This window comes from Myotis nattereri (assembly GCF_964212035.1).
Source record: "Myotis nattereri genome assembly, chromosome: 21".
NCBI lineage: Eukaryota > Metazoa > Chordata > Mammalia > Chiroptera > Vespertilionidae > Myotis > Myotis nattereri.
In genome coordinates, this window is record NC_138097.1 from 17058586 (window position 1) to 17078719 (window position 20134).

At 51.0% G+C, this 20134-nt stretch overlaps 1 protein-coding gene across 1 annotated transcript; it reads right to left on the reverse strand.

The window, feature by feature from the left end:
- Nucleotides 1-15: 15 nt before the first annotated feature.
- TARS3 (threonyl-tRNA synthetase 3) lies at nucleotides 16-18573 on the reverse strand. The gene is made up of 19 exons (XM_081114834.1): nucleotides 18167-18573; nucleotides 16622-16690; nucleotides 16202-16398; nucleotides 15414-15537; nucleotides 13879-14000; nucleotides 13034-13151; nucleotides 12226-12290; nucleotides 11706-11784; nucleotides 10514-10660; nucleotides 9785-9883; nucleotides 6098-6264; nucleotides 4963-5125; nucleotides 4381-4518; nucleotides 3330-3407; nucleotides 3144-3244; nucleotides 2023-2127; nucleotides 1079-1151; nucleotides 369-483; nucleotides 16-215 (listed from the first exon to the last, which is right to left on the reverse strand). The coding sequence occupies exons 1-19, from the start codon at nucleotides 18452-18454 to the stop codon at nucleotides 67-69; spliced, it is 2397 nt and encodes a 798-aa protein (XP_080970960.1). The 5' UTR covers nucleotides 18455-18573; the 3' UTR covers nucleotides 16-66.
- Between the last annotated feature and the right edge of the window lie 1561 nt (nucleotides 18574-20134).

A 20134-nucleotide genomic window follows, 5' to 3' on the forward strand; every position in this document is an offset into this window, starting at 1 on the left:
ATGCATTTTTTTGGGGGGTGGGGGTGTCAAAACAAGGTTACACAGAAGGGAGAGCAAGGAAGGAATTCAGAATTCTTCCTCAGCATTTAGTGTCCGCGATTTCTTGAGATTCTTCAATTTATTGATGGCAGATGCGAGTGATACCTCTCCATGAATTCTGTTGTCCCTTGTTCGAACGTTGACAGCATTGTTTGCTTTTTCCTTTTCTCCAACCACTGTAGAAAAGAAAGGGAAATAAGATTGGAAATCAACAATTTACAAAAGACTGAGCGAGCAGTCACATGACTGGTGTCTTGAGTTGTTCTTCAGTATGGAATTAAAGTGCAAAAAAACAAGCATTTAGGAGAACAGATGCAACTTTAAATTACCCAAAATAAAATTATACTGAGCCAGCTGTGCGTTTCGGATTTTCTTATTTAGTGTACAGCTATGATCTAAATCGACGTCGGCCATGAATCCTTCTTCAAAAAATGTGCTGGACACCTACAAGAATAGAAAACGTTCTATTATTGCATTGGCCTGTGGACTGAAGGGTCCCAGGTTTGATTCCGGTCAAGGGCACATGCTCAGGTTGTGGGCTAGACCCCCAGTAGCAGGCGTGCAGGAGACAGCCTATCAGTGATTCTCCCTCATCACTGATGTTACTATCTCTCTCTCCCTTCCCCTTCCTCTCTGAAATCAATAAAAATATATTAAACAACAACAAAAAAGAAGTGTTTGTTGTTTTAAGCTGCTAAATTTTGGGGTAATTTGTTACACAGCAATAGATAATATAAGTATTCTGTCCTAATAGAGCCACATGGAAAAGAATAACAAATATGAGATGTTTTAAAACAGCAATTTCTCAAAAACATCCAGAAACAAAATAGTTCTGATACAGTACATAGGCATTACTCCCAATGGCTAAAAACATGGGTTGACAGTGAATGCATTAGTTACGCAGTATTTTCAGGCATGAATACGTTTCAGGTAAAAAACCTTCACAAACTAGATGCCAAGATTGTTCTGCACTTGGCTGTGCACTTAGATTGGACAGAAGGTGACAAGTGGGTTTGTCATTAAATGCGTCTGATTTTACCTGAAGTGCATACTTGTCACAAGTCGGACCCACAGGGATGACCATCACCTGACGCGGAGACAGCCAGAAAGGCCTGAGAAATAGAAAAAATAGGTATTTTCAGAATGACCATTTGTTGCATGATTATAAATTACCAAAGATTTTTTTGTGGGCTTTCTCATTCAATAGTTTTTAAAAAATATTTGATTTCAGAGAGGAAGGGAAAGGGAAAGAGAAACATCAATGATGAGAGCGAATCATCGATCTGCTGCCTCCTGCACGCCCCCTACTGGGGATCTAGCCCGCAACCTGAGCATGTGCCTTTGACTGGAATGGAAACTGGGACCCTTCAGTTTGCAAGCCAATGCTGTACCCCCTGAGCCAAACCGGCTAGGGCTCATCACTGATGTTTCTCTCTCTCTCTCTCCCCCTCCCCGTCCTCTCTGAAATCAATTAAAAATATATATATATATTACACCCCGCACTTAGGGCATTTCCCTTCCCCACTTCGCCCCTAAGCGGGCTGGGCCTGGGGAGCAGTTCTCTTTGGTTTGTGCCAACGTGCTGCTCAGGGCCATTTGTGCTGCGGGGTTTCCTCCAAAGTCAGTGGTCACAGGGCGCCCCACGAGGCAAACACCGGGTTGAAGGAGCGACGGCAGTGTGGCAGGAGGGGGTACCCCCCTGGGAGTGTGGGCCTTGTGATTCCCAGATTTCGACTTTCAGAGGCTTGAAATGGTGAGAACGTGACTGTATCAGTCTACTGAGTCCCCAGAAGGCAAAGAGACAGTTTCATGTCGCTCGGCCTTTACTGTCTGACTCGGCAGCGGGAACGGGAACCTTTCACTTGCCGTGTGATGCTGGCGAAGGATAAGGCAGGAGCCACCAGTTTGTTTTCACGTTAGTTTTCTCTCTCAGATGTGACTTCTAAGGAATAACAGACACGTTTCCTTTTCCATGTCACTTACCACTTCCCCCCGTAGTTTTCCGACAGGATGGCTATCATTCTTTCCACTGAGCCCAGAACAGCTCGGTGAATGATCACAGGGCTCTTCTTGTCATCCCCGTCCTTACTAAAGAAGGAAAATGACACATTTCAGGGTGTGTTTTTTTTAAATACACTTTTTATTGATTTCAGAGAAGTGAGTAAGAGAGAGAAACATCAATAATGAGAATCATTGATCGGCTGCCTCCTGCACGCCCCCTAGTGGGGATCGAGCCCGCAACCCAGGCATGTGCTCTGACTGAGAATCTAACCATGACCTCCTGGTTCATAGGTCAATGTCCAACCACTGAGCCACACCACCCAGGCCTGCTGACTGATTTTTGATAAAAGCACAACAGCAAGTCAATGGAGAAAGGATGCTCTCTACAATCAATGATGCTAGAATAATTAGACATCTAGATGTAACCAATGAACTCTGACCTAAACTTTCACATCTCAGACAAAAATTGGACTCCAAATGGATCTTAGACCTACATGTAAAACTCAATACTAGAAAACGTTTAAGATAAAACATAGGGGAAATCTTCATTGCCTGTACTTAGGCAAAGAGTGTGCAGACATGATGCCAAAAACATGATCCGTAAGAGAAAAACTCTATGACTTAGACATCAGTGAAATACAAAACTTAAAATGAAAGGGAAAGTGAAGACACTATTAAAAAAAAAGAAGAGGCTACAGCCTGGCCAGGGTGGCTCAGTGGTTGAGTATCCATCTTTGCACCAGGAGGTCACGGTTCAATTCCCAATCAGGGCACATGCCCAGGTTGCAGGCTTGATCCCCAGTGGGGGGCGTACAGGAGGCAGCCGATCAATGATTCTCTCTCATCATGGATGTTTCTCTCCCTCCCCCTTCCTCTCTGAAATCAATATATATATATATATATATATATATATACATATATATATATATATATATACACACACACACACTTAAAAAAAAAAAGCTACAGCTTAGGAGAAAATACTAGCAAATCACATACACATCCAAGGGCTTACATCTAGACTCTATAAAGAGCTCTCGACACTCATAGCACCACGTGACGAGGATGTCAGCCTGCACTGTTCCCCACATCCAACCACTCACCTGACATAAGTGAGATTAAACCTCCGCGGGAGCTGGAAGTCCAGCTGGATGGTCGCACACTGATGGGACCTGCCCAGGGCGTCCTTGATGTTGATGTCAATCTGCAAAGCAGGTGAGGTTTGCTTAGACACGGTTTCTATTTCTCTTTTCCACCGTCCTCTTTGTTGGAGCACAGGGTCCACTTACTTTAGGGCCATAAAATGCTCCATCTCCTGGGTTCAGCTTCCATGGTTTTCCAAATTCCATCAAGCTCTTCTGCAGTTGCTATTAAGATAAGAAAAGAGAGCCGAAACCGGTTTGGCTCAGTGGATAGAGCGTCGGCCTGCGGACTGAAGGGTCCCAGGTTCGATTCCGGTCGGGGGCGTGTACCTGGGTTGCGGGCATATCCCCAGTGGGAGATGTGCAGGAGGCAGCTGATCGATGTTTCTCTCTCATTGATGTTTCTGGCTCTCTATCTCTCTCCCTTCCTCTCTGTAAAAAATCAATAAAATATATTTAAAAAAAAAAAAAAAGATAAGAAAAGAGAAAGATGAGAACGTGCCTGGCTGGCGTGACATTGACCTATGAACCAGGAGATTGCTGGTTCAATTCCCGGTGAGGGCACGTGCCTGGTTGCAGGCTCGATCCCCAGTAGGGGGCGTGCAGGAGGCAGCCAGTCAATGATTCTCCTCATTGATGTTTCTCTTTCTCCCTACCTCTCCCTGAAATCAATAAAAAACATATGTATATATATACATACATATATAAAAGAAAAAAATTAAATTCAAAAAAACCCCCCAAAAAACCCAGCCTTAGCTGGTTTGGCTCAATGGATAGCACACTGGCCTGCGAACTAATGGGTCCGAGGTTTGACTCCGGTCAAGAGCACATGCCCGGTAGGGGGCATGCAGGAGGCAGCTGATGAATAATTCTCTCTTATTGATGGTTTTCTCTCTCTCTTCCTTCCTTTCTGAAATCAATACAAATATATTTAAAACAAACAAAAACCATCAACGACAGCGGTTGTTAGTGATTGGCACTGAAAGGAGTAGACCTTGCTATGAGCTGTGAAGTGTGAAACGCACGTACGGTGGTGCTGTCATCACCGTGGCGAGGACAGCTGGGAAACTGCGTTCTACAGCTGGTTTGTCTGGCCCAGAGCTTCCCACGGCCAACCCCACGGCAGGGCGCCGCCCTTCGCACCAGGTGAGTGCAACCACGCGAGCATTACCCTGAGTCAGCGTTCCGTCCCACCTACCTTTTCAGCCTCGTCCCATAACTCGAGCTCGCCTAAGAAGTTCTCCGGCCGTGTTGACAGATTTAGTTGAAAGGAGAAGCCGAACGTGGAGTAAACAGACTGCAAGAACTGCAGACACCCCCGGATTTCCTCTTCAATCTGAAATGAGAGTAAATGAAATGTTTTATTAAAAAATTTTTTTAAAATTATTTTTATTGATTTCAGCCCTAACTGGTTTGGGTCAGTGGACAGAGCATCGGCCTGCAGACTGAAGGGTCCCGGGGTTCAATTCCAGTGGGCACATGCCCGGGTTACTGGCTCAGTCCCTGTTAGGGGGTGTGCAGGAAGCTGCTGATCCATGATTCGCTCTGATCATTGAGGTTTCTCTCTCTCCCTCTCCGAAATATATATATATATTTTAAAAGAGATTACTGATCTGAGACCCCAATTTGAGAATCACAGACTGTTAGGCTGAAGGAGACCTCAGAGATGAGACTGAACTTTGTAGTTTACAGTGACTCTGAGAGACTGAGAGATGCTGTGAGACGAGGAGAGCAGGCAGCACGGAGTTGGCGCCGCCCGGGCCCGCCCGGCACTGCTCACCTGCTCCACGGTGCAGAAGATGTGGGCGTCGTCCTGCTGGAAGCGTCGAACCCGGGTCAGGCCACTCAAGGTTCCCGACAGCTCGTTTCTATGAAGAACCCCAAAGTCGGCAAATCGAATGGGCATTTCCCTCCAAGACCGCGGGCGGTGGGCAAACATGAGACTAGAAAAGAGGCAGTAACACACAGCTTTTACTCAGCGGGGAGATGGTTGAGTGATTAGCGAAACAGCAACAAGTTATGATTAAGCCTCAAGACGGGTCCATTTTTATTCTGGTTCTTAGATCACGAGCTTTAAAGAAACTTCTTCTCCTGAGTTACCGCACCTTGGATTTGCATTGCTCTGGTGCCCTAAGAACTTGTCTACCATATCTCCCAGAATGCATCTCTCCCAGAATGCAGCCTCCTATTCCCATTCACCCAGGGAATTCCCACTCACCGTTTACCACTCATTTCAAAGGCCACTTTTTTTTTTCTTTTAAAGAATAGTTTATTGCCCTAACCGGTTTGGCTTAGTGGATAGAGCGTCGGCCTGCGGACTCAAGGGTCCCAGGTTTGATTCCGGTCCAGGGCATGTACCTTGGCTGTGGGCACATCCCCAATAGGGGGCATGCAGGAGGCAGCTGATGGATGTTTCTAACTCTATCCCTCTCCCTTCCTCTCTGTAAAAAATCAATAAAAATATTTTTTTTAAAAAAAGAATAGTTTATTGTGGCCTGCATGGCTCAGTGATTGAGCATCAACCTATGAACCAGGAGGTCACAGTTCAATTCCCAGTCAGGGCACAATCCCTAGTGTGGGGCATGCAGGAGGCAGCCAATCTATGATTCTCTCTCATCATTGATGTTTCTATCTCTTCCTCCCTCTCCCTTCCTCTCTGAAATCAATAAAAAAAATTAAAAAAAAAAAGAATAGTTTGTTGATTTTTAGAGAGCTGGGAAGGGAGAGGGAGAGAGGAAGATCGATGGGAGAGCAAAATACCCATCTGCTGCCTCCTGCACGTCCCCTACTGGGGATCGAACCCGCAATCCGGGCATGTGCCCTGACTGGGAATGGAACCGCGACCTCTCGGTGCACAGACAACGCCCAACCCACTGAGCCACACTGACCGGGCCTACTTGACAGTGAATACTCACCAGTGCCCTGGGCAGTTCATGGGTTTAAGGGCAAAAGTGTCCTTGTCCACACGGAAGGCGAACATGTTCTGGCTGTAGAGCTGCCAGTGGCCCGAGGCCTCCCAGAGTTTACTGCTGAGGACGTTGGGAGAGAGCACTTCTGTGAAGTCCCGGCGGTGATACTCCTCCTGCGAGGAAGGCATGGCGAGGTCACGGCCACGCGGAGCCCGACTGCGAGCACGCCGCGTGGACGGGATCACCTCGTGTGACGTGTGACGAGCGTGCCCGCAGTGGGGGGGTGGTCCCTTCGCATCCTGGGAGGTGAACGCACTCTGTTTTCCATGTGAAGTATGTCTATCACGACGGCACGTGATGCTTTGATTCTCTGTGACTTAGGAGCTGGAATACTACACAGAGAGCATTTATAAAAGCATCGATCTCCAAGGCCAGTGAGCAGGGAGAGGAGGAAAGCTACGTTCTTCAGGGTCAGGGTTGCTTCCGCCGGCTGGGAGAGCTGCAACCACACAGGAGGATCCGAAGCAGGCCTGCGTCAGCTGACAGAGGCTTCTAGGACCCACAGTTATTATTATTGGGATTTTTTAAAAAGTGATTTTTACAGAGAGAGGAAGGGAGAGGGAGAGAGGGATAGAAACACCGATGAGAGGGAAACGTCAATCGGCCGCCTCCTGTACGCCCAACACTGGGGATCGAGCCTGCAACCCGGGCCTGTGCCCTGACTGGGAATTGAACCGCAACCTCCTAGTTAATAGGTTGATGCTCAACCACTGAGCCACACCAGCCAGGCTGTAGGACCCACCTGCTTAAGGCACTGGCTCTGTCTCCTATCGAAAATACCCTTGCCATTCTGATACCCAGTGCCACGTCTATGGCTTTCTCTCTCGGGAAGCTTTTAGAGTATTTTCTTTCTCTCTGAAGCTCTAGAATCTCTCAGCAATGTGCACGGTGGCCAAGGACAGCATGCTTTCACACAAAACCCCCGACACCAGACCTGCCCCTTGCCCACGTGGGGCCCCCGATGCTACGGACCCACAGGCAGAGAGCGACTGGCTCTCTGGCCAGGATGACGGGCCGCGATTCCTGGGGACACTGACACACGGCGGAGTGAGGGCTGCGTCTGGGGTGCAGGGAGGAGCCTCAAGCGCTTCCATATCCAACAGCGGCCAGCGGAGAGCCCCAGCGACCCAGCTAAGACAGGCTCGCTCAGAACCCGGGTCCTCTGGGGACAAGATGGAGGCCACCCACAGTCATGGGCGGAGTGCATCCCTCCCCCCAAGAAGCTAGGTGGGAGCTCGGGATGCGACCTTATTTGAAAACAGTCTTTATCGAGGGGGTCAAGTTCAGAGGAGGTCATTGAAGAGGGTCTTAATCCAATGGGACTGGTGTCCTCATAAAAAGAGGAGGTTTGGAGAGAGAGAAAGGAGGCGAGAGAGAGAGAGAGAGAGAGAGAGGGAGAGAGAGAATGAGAATCACGTAGAGGAAGATGACGTGAAGACACGCAGGGAGAATGCCAAGGGAAGGCAGGAGACTGGAGTGAGGCACTGCCACGCCAAGGAAGCCCAGCGGTGACTGACACCCCGCCCCTGGCTGGGAAAGGGCAGGGAGGACGGGTTCCCCGCAGGTCTCAGAGGGGGCACAGCTCTGCCAACGCCTGGATTTCACGCTTCCCGCCTCCAGAACAGCAGAGGACACATTCCTGCTTTAGGCCACTCGTGTTGTGTGTGTGTGTGTGTGTGTGTCTGTGTGTGTGTGTGTGTTAAAATATCTTTTTCTTGATTTGAGAGGAAGGGAGGAGGAGAGAGAGAAAGAAACATCGAAGATGAGAGAGAATCATCGATCGGCTGCCTCCTGCACGCCCCCTACTGGGGATGGAGCCCACTACCCGGGCATGTGCCCTGACCGGGAAAGGAACCGTGACCTCCTGGTTCATAGGTCGACACTCAACCACTGGGCCACGCCGGCCGGGCAGATTTTGCAGCTTTATGTGTGTGCTGCATGCACAGGCCACTTCCTTCCGCCAAGGGTACCTGGGCGTTCACGGCACCCACCTCAGCTGCGTCTGCCCCACAGGCCCATCCCAAGACGCGGGGCGCAGGCCTCCCCCGGCACCCTTACCTTGGCACGAGAGGCCTGGGGCTGTGTGTCTAAAAGGCTGCGCACCCTGCACCTCACACAGGGAGACCTGGGGCCGCCCCCAGCCAGGTCTGTGTCGCATCTACGAGAGACAAGAGATGCTGTAAGGCCGCCCCGGAGGCCCCGCCTCGTCTCTGCGCTCCTCCTGCAGCCTGGAGAGGTCCAGGTGCCAGGGGCCGGGATGCTTTCCCAGCAAAGACGGCGGCGCATTGGGATCAGCAGTCATGACGGTCCTCGCCCCCGCTGGCGCCTCTGATCACAGTGATTCCTCCGGCCTCGCCTCCCTGCCCTCTGGTCGCCTCCCTCGGCTTCGCGGGGGCCAGCCCCTAGGAAAGACGGCAGCCCAGGTGAGCGAGTCCAGCGTGGGCAGCGTCCAGGGGGGCAGCGTGAGAAGAGGGGACAAAACGAGACTAGTGCCTCAGACACAACCTCCCGCACAGGCCACGTGCTCTGTCCCTGGGAAGTTCTTTTTTAAAAAAAATATTTTTACTGATTTCAGAGAGGAAGGGAGAGGAGAGAGAGAGAGAGAGAGAGAGAGAGAGAGAGAGAGAGAGAGAGAGAGAGAGAAACATCAATGATGAGAGAGAATCAGGGATTGGCCGCCTCTTGCACGTCCCACACTGGGGATGGAGCCTGCACCCCAGGCACGTGCCCTGAATGGGAATCGAACCCTGACCTCCTGGTTCATAGGTCGATGCTCAACCACTGAGCCACGCCGGGCGGGCTCATCAGGAAGTTCTTGAAGAAAGTGCTTCCCCCAATGAGAGGGCTAAGCGAGGAGGAGGAAGACGCGACAGCAGGAGAGAAGAGCATGAGCACAGGACGGCGATGAGGGGAGCAGCCAGGATGACGGCAGGAAGACGTCTGAGGACCTCACTCTGGAGCGAGAAGACCCAAGTGGGAAACAGAATCACCGAGAGACGCCCCAGGCCATCAGCATGTGCCGCAGGGCTCCCCGGGTGCTCACAGGGAGCGGAGGGTGACCTAGTGACAGGCACTCAGGGAGCGGAGTCAGGGAACTTGTAGCTGGTTAGTGACGACAGACAGCGCAGGAAAGGGAATGCCACCCCAGCAGTCCACGTGGTGGCCTGCAGCAGCAGCCACAGCACACGGTCCCGTGACAGACTCTCACTACGCGTGTACTACAACCGAGTATCTCACAGAACTCTTTCCCTCCTTGCTCTGGGGCTGCCCGATCACACCAGACGATGAAGGGGCCGCAGTGAGAAGCAGTGCTTCTGGCTGAGCATCCTGTGCCAGCACGACCGCCCTGCTCTCTCCCAGGAGGAGGCCCTCCCTGCGTCTGACGCTCACCTCCGCGCTGCACCTGCCCTAGAAGCTTACAGGCACAGCGGAGGCATTGGCTAAACCCGAGGATGCATCTGATTTAGGAAAATGCAAATCATCTCCACGTTTTTATTAGGAGGCACAATCGGTATCAGGCTCCAAATCCTCACTGTGACTGAAATAAAGTCAATGGGGGGCCTGGCCATGTGACCACGAGAGGACACGGTAAGAGGCAGGGTGGAGCTGACGAGGACGGGAGAGTCCACTTACGCGGATGAAATCCATCAGTGTGTTATAGACGAAGGCTCCCCTGGGAAGGAAGAAACAGCTGCCCGGACTCAGGTCGTGGAAGAAGAAAAGCTCTTGGTCCTGAAACGAAACCATACATTGATGTCAAATGCCACAGTGGGTGCTCAATGTTTACTACACACGTGACACGCCGACATGAAACGTGCACGGTCCTCATTTCCATTCTCTGACCACTGTACCCAACGTCCCTCAACTCTCCCACCTCACTGTCCTGCATAGCACACGGGAAACGACCCTTTGTACTGACTGTCTCACTAACTAAGCTCTGAACAGTAGCTTTTCCTTCGCCTTCTATTTACTGCTACTTTCTTACTTGGCCTCTTGGAGGATGGGTGTCATGGGGAGAAAACACAGCAAAAAGATCAGAAATATTCACCGCTGGCCCGTGTGGCTCAGTGGTTGAGCATCGACCAATGAACTGGGTTCGATTCCCGGTCAGGGCACAGGCCCGGGTTGTGGGCTCGATCCCCAGTGGGGAGCGTGCAGGAGGCAGCCGATCCATGAGTCTCTCTCATCACTGATGTTTCTCTCTCTCTCTCCCTCTCTGAAATCAATAAAATATATATTTTTTAAAGGCTATGTAAGAACACAGGAGGAGAAATGTTACTTTTGGAACCGTTTACTTTTGGGACGGAATCGCGAGCCGACAAAGGCACGCGCCATCGCAGGGTGACGAGGATGCTGGCCCACCTTCCCGATTCGCCGGTGGTCTCGGCTCTTGGCCTCCTCCTGGACCTTCTCCCAGGCTCTCATCATCTTGCTCTCGGGGAAGGATATCCCGTAGACCCGCTGCAGCGCTTCCAGGGCGGGGTTGCCCTCCCAGTAGGTGGAGGAATTCTAAGCATCCAACAACATTCTGGTGAGCATAGCTCACATTCGGTTATAAATAAACTGTCTTACATATGCACAGCTTTCCAAGGTAGCATCAACACAGCTTACATGACGGCGACCTTTTGCAGCGCTGGAAAGACTCTTCAGTTGGTTCTAACTAAACCTTCCCAGTCCAAATCCACCAGTACATTACGTAAAGAGCCCAGCCGGGGCGGCTCAGTGGTTGAGCATCAACCCATGAATAGGAGGTCACGGTTCAATTCCTGGTCAGGGCATATGCCCGGGTTGCGGGTTCAATCCCCAGTCGGGGGCATGCAGGAGGCAGCCGATGGACGATTTTCCATCATCGATGTTTCTGTCTCCTCTCCCTCTCCCTTTCTCTCTGTCTAAAAACCAATTTAAAAAAAAGGCATATAGCCCTAGGCTGGTTTGGCTCAGTGGACAGAGCGTTGGCCTGTGGAATGAAGGGTCCCGGGTTCAATTCCAGTCAGGGGCACATGCCCGGGTTGTGGGCTCAATCCTCAGTACGGGGCGTGCAGGAGGCAGCCAATCAATGATTCTTTCTCATCATTGATGTTTCTATTTATCTCTCTCTCTCTCTCTCTCTCTCTCTCTCTCTCTCTCCCTTCCTCTCTGAAATCAATAAAAATGTATGTATATAAAAAAATTAAAAAAGACATATAAATAGAAGAAAACCAGTATGTACCACAATATCATAACCAGTTAATGCCACCATGTTTTGAATTTAATTAAAAAAGGTCCGCCGCTTGCGTCTATAGACGCTTATGGAGTACAAACGGTAAAATATCACGTGAACAAGAAAAATGCATTGCAACACAGTAAGGTTAAATGAAAACTATAAAAGCTACATATAATGTCCTAATAACCAAAATTCTAAAACAAATTATACTGTTTTTATAGAAGCCCATGTAAAAATCAAATAACAAAGGTTTTTAAAAGTAGCATGATGTTCAGATTATAAAACATGACTGAAATTCCTAATTACTTAGTTTATCTTCAGTCTGCCCTCTTCACAGCAATAGGCCCTCACCTTGAAAATTTTTATGGTTTTGATTTTTCCGGTGTGTCTCACATGGGGGCCTTTACAAAGGTCGATGAGCGGGCCGCACCTGTAAGGAGATATTTCAGACAGGGCCCGTGCCACCCTGAGAGACCAAGGAAAAGCAGTGGCTGCCTTCGTGATAACATTTCCGAGCCCCTAACTAAAGTGACACGTCGACGTGCACATTTACAAGTAGACACCGCCCCAGGCCAACTGCCTCTCCTGCTGATCCTTCAAGAGAACCACTGAGCCCTAGCTGGTTTGGCTCAGTGGGTAGAGCGTCAGCCTGCAGACTGAAGGGTTCTGGGTTCGATTCCAGTCAAGGGCACATGCCCGGGCTGCGGGCTCGATGCCCAGTGGGGTGCATGCAGGAGGCAGCCGATCCATGATTCTCTCCCATTACTGATGTTTCTATCTCTCCCTCTCCCCTCCTCTCTGACATCAATAAAAATCTATTTTTTTTAAAAAGAGAACCACTGGGCAGGTTTAAGCTTTACGTGCACGTTACCTGTAAACCGTGGTGGTTGGAGTGTTAACCTTCTCGTTCAAAATGCGGCACTTAAACTTATTGTACTACAAAGAAAAACAAATTTGTATGTTATTACGTAAAAAGTTTACGTGGGAAAGTATTTTCTTTTTTGCAACAAACACTGAATGGGTGTTTACTGCATTCTAGGTGCTCAGATCCTGGGGATTAAAGAGCTCACAGCCTGGTCGGCGTGGCTCCGTGGTCAGAGCGTCAGCCTGCACAGCGGATGGTCCCAGGTTCTGTTCCTGGTCAAGGGTACGTACCTGGGTTGCAGGTTCCAAACCTGCCCCTGGTCAGGGTGCATGTGGGAGGCAAACACTGGATGTGTTTCCCTCCCATCGATGTCTCTCTCTCTCTCTGTCCCCGTCTGCCCGCCCTTCCACTTGCTCTAAAAATCAATGGATAAAAGATCCTCAGGTGAGGATTAACAACAAAAAGTTGTCTATGTTAATTACTTTTAATCTTCCTATAACCAGGTTTTCTTCTCCTAGACAGCTTCTTGAAATTATCTGGCCCTAGCTGGTTTGGCTCAGAGCATCGGCCTGTAGACTGAAGGGTCCGGGTTTGATTCCTGGTCAAGGCACATGCCCCGTTGCAGGTTCGATCCCCAGTAGGGGGCGTGCTGGAGGCAGCCGATCCATGATTCTCTCTCATCATTGATGTTTCTCTCTCTCTCTCTTCCTCTCCCTTCCTCTCTGAAACCAATAAAAAATACACACACACACACACACACACACACACACACACACACATATATATATGTTTTTTTATTTTAAGAAAAAGTTACCTTAAACATCTCCAGAAGGACGTCCTTGCTGACTTCCAACCTTTCAAAAGGCTGCTTTTCCTTTATAATCGTCTTGCAGATGCTCTCCAGTGCCGGCAGCTCTGTGCTGGACACGGCTCTGCAGGGGGAGCAGGTGAGAATCAACACTTTCCAGTCCTCACCATGTGCCTGTGTGGCCTTGGTCCTGCAGCCTGTCACTCACCGGCAAGCTTTCTCGGCGGAGGAACTTGGTGGCATTTTTAAATTTAAATGCTTATTGATTTCAGAGAGGAAGGGAGAGGGAGAGAGAGACATCGATGATGAGAGAGAATCACGGATCGGCTGCCTCCTGCACACTCCCTACCGGGGCTCGAGCCCGCAACCCGGGCATGTGCCCTGACTGGGAATCGAACCGTGACCTCCTGGTTCCTAGGTCCCCACTCAACCACTGGAGCCACGCTGGTCAGTCGGGACTTGGTGTTTTGATGCACCAGGACTTCAGAAAATCAGACATTCATCCGAAGGCAGATAACTTTTCCCAGATAGGGAGGTGGGCATTAATGGATGGAATGATCTGCCTTCAGTCTCTTCGACGAGGCCTGCAATTTGAAAGCCCCGTTGGGCCTGAACGGCATGGCTCAGTGGTTGAGCGTCGAATTATGAACCAGGGCACATGCCTGAGTTTCGGGCTCGATCCCCGGTGTGGGGATTGCAGGAGGCAGCTGATCCATGATTCTCTCTCATCATTGATGTTTCTATCTCTTCCACTCTGAAATCAATAAAAATATCATTTATAAAAAATGTAACCGTGATAAAACAATGAGCCCGATCCACGTGCACTCAGAAGTGAATGTCAGTGGTGCTACCTGTCTTCGATGAACATGTCGTAATAAAACCCGTCCTCGATGGGTGGACCGTAGCACAGGTGGCCTCCATAGTAGAGCTCCATGGCCTCGCCCAGGACGTGGGCGCTGGAGTGCCAGTACACCTACGGGCACGGGACACAGACACACGCTGTTGGCGATCAAATCACATCACGCAAAGGGAGTTAAGACGTGGTTCGGTGTTAACACCAGGCCTCAGGGCGACATCGGTTTGGAAACAAAACCAATGATACTGCCAAACAGAAAGCTGTGTCCTTTGATAAAAGGCCCCTTGTTTCTGGTGTGCACATTGATCAACTTTACAAGAACATTTTTACTCTGTCATTTTCTCCGTGCGTTTACCCAGAAGGCAGAAAGTATTTCTGTCCTGTGGTACATCATGCGCTACATTATAAACAGGATCATCTTTTAAAACAAAAGCTGGTTTTGCTCTGTGGATAGAGCACCAGCCCGTGGACTGAAGGGTCCCAGGTTTGATTCAGGTCAAGGCCACATACCGGACTGCAGGCTTGATCCCTGACCTTGGTTGGGTGCATGTGCAGGAGGCAACCAATCGATGTGTCTCTCTCTCTGTCTGTCCCCCTCCCTTCCACTCTCTCTAAAAATCAATAGAAAAATATCCTCAGGTGAGGGTTAACCAGAAAAATAAAGTTAAATTAAAGTGTAAGGGTTTGCTTTATAAAGGACCCTTAGCTTTTTCAGTCAAACAGAAACTGCTTTTACAAAGTCATTAATTTATCACTTCGTAGACCTGAGTTTTCTAGACTTGTTTTGCTATAGGGCTTCTTTCTCATGGGTATGCACTCAATATTCGTAAATTGGCTGATAATCATAATAATAGGAAAATAAAACCCAGGGGGAAAAAATAAATCTTTGATGCTAAATTACACTAAAAGAAGCATTAGGCCTGGCCGGTGTAGTTCTGTGGTTGAGCGTCGACATGAACCAGGAGGTCACAGTTCAATTCCTGGTCAGGGCACAGGCCCAGGGTCGTGGGTCCCATCCCCAGTGTGGGGCGTGCAGGAGGCAGCCGATCCGTGATTCTCTCTCATCTTTCTCTCCCTCTCCCTTCCCCTCTGAAATCAATAAAAATATATATTTTTTTAAAAGTTACTGAATACCTATTAAATTGCGATAGACACGTTTTAAACCTTAGAGCGCCACAACACCCCTCGTGCCTGGCTTCGATAGGTGGTTTTTTTGTTTAATATATATGTACATATTTTTTGTTTGTTTGTTTAATATATTTTACTGATTTTTTACAGAGAGGAAGGGAGGGGGATAGAGAGTTAGAAACATCGATGAGAGAGAAACATCGATCAGCTGCCTCTTGCACACCCCCTACTAGGGATGTGCCGCAACCAAGGTCCATGCCCTTGACAGGAATCGAACCTGGGACTCTTCAGTCCGCAGGCCGACGCTCTACCCACTGAGCCAAACCAGTTAGGGCTCGATAGGTGGTTTTGTACACGTTGTTTACAAACCACAGTTGAGTTGTTGGCTGTTGAAATACTCACAGCCTGTGCCTCCTCATTGTCAAACGTAAGCAGCTCCAGCGTGGAGTCCCCCTCCAGCGGGCGGTCCAGGTCCCATAATTCACCATTGACCTTGGCTATTACGGTGCTTTCGGCAAGCTCTCGACTGGTGAGAGAAAACATCATCGGGCAGTTAACCTCGTCACGGGCTGTCATGATTTGTTAAAGCACAAGAATAAAGTCACTCCCGGGGTTTTTTGTTTGTTCCTTTGTTTGCTTGCTTTTTGAAATCCTCATCCAAGGATATTTTCCCATTGAATTTTAGAGAGAGTGGAAGGGAAGTGGAGAGACAGAGAGAGAAACATCAGTGGGAGAAAGACACATCGATTGGTTGCTTCCTGCACGTGCCCCAACCAGGGTGGGGGATTGAGCCTGCAGCTAGGTATGTACACTCGACCGGGAATCAAACCTGGGACCCTTCAGTCCGAGGGCCAATGCTCTAACCAGTAGCCACACCGGCCAGGGCAAGAACAACACATTTTCAACAAGCTCTGGCCCAACACTTACTGCTGAACATTGCCTGGCACGGGTGGCTCAGTGGTTGAGCGTCGACCTATGAACCAGGAGGTCAGGGTCTGATTCCCGGGCTGCAGGCTGGATCCCCAGTGGGGGGCGTGAAGGAGGCAGCCGATCGATGATTCTCTCTCATCGATGTTTCTCTCTCTCCCTCTCCCCTCCTCTCTCTGAAATCAATGAAAACGTATTTTTTAAAAAAGGCTCACAATAGCCAAAGAAACCCCACCTGAAATCTTCTCCAACCTATGGTTTACCTGATGTCAGCAGCCACCTGGTACGGTGTGGTTTTCCACGCCTCCCCTTCCACGGTTTTCCCATCAGCCACCCTCACTGTGATGGCATCGCCTGCGCTCCCCTGGCTCCCACCGGGGGCACGTGACAGCTGATGCTCTTTCTTCAATGTCTCAAACAGGGCCAATCTTTCCTTTATGAAGTCTGGTTGGTTTTTCACCTGAAAATCATTGGCATGCACTCAGGTCAGCGTACACACCCCACTTTTTCCTTTTTTTAAAAAAAAATTTTTTTTTTTTTTTAAGTTTCAGAAAGAGGAAGGGAGAGGGAGAGAGAGAAACTTCAGTGACGAGAGAGCATTGTGCATCGGCTGCCTCCTGCACGCCTCGAGCACGTCTCAATGGCAGGCAGCGTCTTATACCATTTCCAGAGCAACGACTGACCTCGCTCTCAGGTTCCCGTTCCTCCGTCGCATTTTGAATGTCCTTTCCTTGGTTTTGGCGAGGAGGAGGCTGGGAGGGAAAGGTAAATGGTAAACAGCTCATGCCCGTGACACGAAAGATCAACACATCTGAGACCCGAGGGAGGAGGGGGACATGCCAGCAAGTGGCCCCCGTGTCGTGTTGGGGCCCTTAGCTGGGCTGTCCTGAGCACCCCCTGCAGCCCTCCATGGGCAAGGTGTTTTCTGAGGTTTGGTCCTTCCTGTCTGGGAATTCTCCTATATTCTTGCTAAAAACAGGATATATAGGGTGTCCCAAATGTCACGCAAGATTTGAATTTTGCGTGAACGTTAACAACAAAAATATAAAAGCCTCATTTTACTTGGTTTATTGAATCAGATTCTCATATCTGTTGCCCTTTGATTTCAATCCCTTCAATTGGATAAGCATTACCAAGTACCAATGATGGCCCAGGAGCAGGGACAAGGAAGACCTATGAAGACCACGGCTTTGAGTACGTGCCAGCAAAGCCATGGAGGCCATTGACCCGATGTGCTATTCCATACATAACCCTAGACTGTATCCTTTAGGAATCAAAAAAAAAAAATTACAATTTTTAATTATAAACCGGTTTTTTCTATCAAAATTACTTCTTGCGTGAATTTTGGGACTATATATATATATATACATATATATATATTTAAATATGTTTTTATTGATTTCAGAAAGGAAAGGAGAGGGAGATAGACACATCCACGATGAGAGAGCATCACGGATCGGCTGCCTCCTGCACGCCCCCCACCCGGGATCTAGTCCGCAACCGGGCTCATGCCCCTGACCGGGAATCGAACCCTGACCTCCTGGTTCATGGGTTGATGCTCAACCACTGAGCCACACCAGCCGGGCTATTTTTATATGCTTATTGTATTTTAAATCTAAATAGATTTAATGTATTTTAAAGTCCCCCCCCGCCCCGCCCTAAACTTTAAACAAATAATGGCCCTGGAAAACGGGTGTGTGGCTGCCACCAGAGACTTTAAGCCCATTATCTCATGAAGATGTGGATAGGGCTCCCTGGTTTTCAAGGACTGTCTCCCCCCCAACCGCCCCCACCCGGGTCTGAGAAAGCCTTCAAAACGCAGGAAATTCATCTGCCCATCAATGAACTAAAACAGTAAAATCCTGCATGAAATAAGGATGCTCCATAGCCAGAGAGCAAGACCCCAACCTGCCCAAGCGAGGAACAGAGCTTTCCACGCGCCAGCATTTTCTTTTCTTTCCAAGCAAAGGAAGCTGCTGTTCCTACAGAAACGTGGGGGCGGCGATGGAATCGGGGAGCTGAGCCGGGGCACCCCGAGGTCAGCCGGGCGGCTGCGGGGAAGGCAGCGTCCCGGGGTAGCGGGAGGAAGGACCGCGCCCCGCACAGCCCTCCGGGCGCCGCCCGCACCCGTACCCGCACCCGCCCTTCCCGGGAGGAACGCGCTCAGTGTGCACCTCGGGGCGCCCGACCGAGCCCCCCGCCGGGAGTCTCCCGCGCCCCGCCGCTACCTGCGCGCCGGCAGCCGCGCGCCCGGCCTCCTCCGGCGCCGCCTGGTGGCTCTGCTCCTCCGCGAGGCACAGCCGCAGGCGGGACAGGCGGCGCCGCAGGTCGCGGTTCTCCGCCCGCAGCTGCGCCACCTCCCGCGTGAGGCAGGGCCCCTCGGCCGGGCCGCGGTCCGGCGCGTTCAGCTGCGCGTCCCTCAGGCGCTGGACCTCGGCCCACAGCCAGCGGATGTCCTCCTCCTGCCGCTGCAGGCGCGAAGCCACCGCCTCGGCCGCCAGGGCCTCGGCCGCCATGGCGCCCGCCTCCCTCGGCAAGGGCGCCGCGAGGGGTGGCAGGTGGTGGCAGTGGAGGTGGGGACCGGGAGGGCCGGGGCCATGGGAACTGGGGAGGCGGGGCTGCGGTTACGTACAGCGCAGGGGCGGGGCTATGGGAACCGGAAAGGCGGGACTGCTGTTACGTACAGCGTGTGGGCGGGGTTATCGAACCGGAAAGGCGGGGCTGCCGTACGTACAGCGTGGGGGCGGGGGCTATGGGAACCGGAAAGGCGGGGCTGCCGTTACGTACAGCGTACCGGCGCGGCTACGGGAACCAGGAAGGCGGGGCTACGGTTACGTACAGCGTACCGGCGCGGCTACGGGAACCGGGAAGGCGGGGCTACGGTTACGTACACCGCAGAGGCGGAGCGACGGAAACTGGTGAGGCGGGGTTACGTACAGCGAAGGGGCGGGGATATGGAAACTAGGGGGCGTGGCGATGCTGAGAGGCGGGGCTGCGGCTACGTACAGCGTAGGGGCGGGGCTATGGGAACTGGGGAGGCGGGGCTGCGACTACGTACAGCGTAGGGGCGGGGCTATGGGAACTGGATAGGCGGGGCGACTGGGAGAGGCGGGGCTGCGGTTACGTAACCGCAGGGGCGGGGCCGAGGCGGGGCACACTGGCGGAGTCGGGGCCGCTGGGGGCGATACCCCGCGCTGGCTGGGCCTGGAGGGTGGTGAGGGTCCCCAATAAGTTCAAGGTGCTTTCAGGGCTCTTAGCTTGCCGCCAGGCGTCGGTTGAAACGCAAATGGTCCAAAACCTTGGAAAGGCCAACGCCTTTGGCTCCCGTGGCTCCTGTGTCCACCCTCAGGAATTCTGGCTTCCACTGTTCTCCCATCTGGCTTCAAGCCTGGTAATTAGAGAAAGATCTTATATGCATGTATGCATTCCCTATGGACACAGACAATAGGGTGGCGAGGGCCTGGGGTGGGGCGGGAACCGGGTGGAGGGGAGCTATGGGGGGAAAAAAGGGAGACATCTGTAATAATCTCAATAATAAACATGAAAAAAAAAAAGTGGCCACTGAGAACCAGCCTTCTTTGGCCTTCATGCTACGGCTGGCCAAGTGCAGAGGCTGCTGGGCCAGGGTACCTAGAAGAGATCTGACAAAACTTTAAATCTGACCCGCAGGTGCGAGTTCCTGGAGGCCAGGGACAATGCCACACGCACATTATTGGTATCGCTCACAACCAAGCGCAAAAATGGATTTTGATGAACCTCCTTAGGGGTTAGAACGTGGCAAACACTGTGCTGAGCTCTTCGCAGATAGTAACTCTAATGCTTATAACAGGAGAAACCCAGGCCCATGCATATAGATGGAGAAACCGGAGCACAGAGAGGCTAAGTAACTTGACTGAGGTCACACAGCCACACTGCATGCCGGCTGAGATTCAGACTCTGACCGAGGCCAGTGTCTTTGTGCTTAACATTCCAGTGCCTTGCGGCCTTGGTGAGACTGAACTGAACGTGTCATGTGACGAGATCCCGGTGATAAATGCCAGGAGCGCTCCCAAGCTGTTTGCATTAAGCTCCCGGGAATCACAAGGAGCCCCCAGAAAGAGGCGCCATGTAGAAGGGCCCTAAAACACTGTACCTTTCCCCTACCCCTCCCTGGTAAGCGTCTGGGCTGGTCCACAGACCCCCCACCCCTCCCGGTC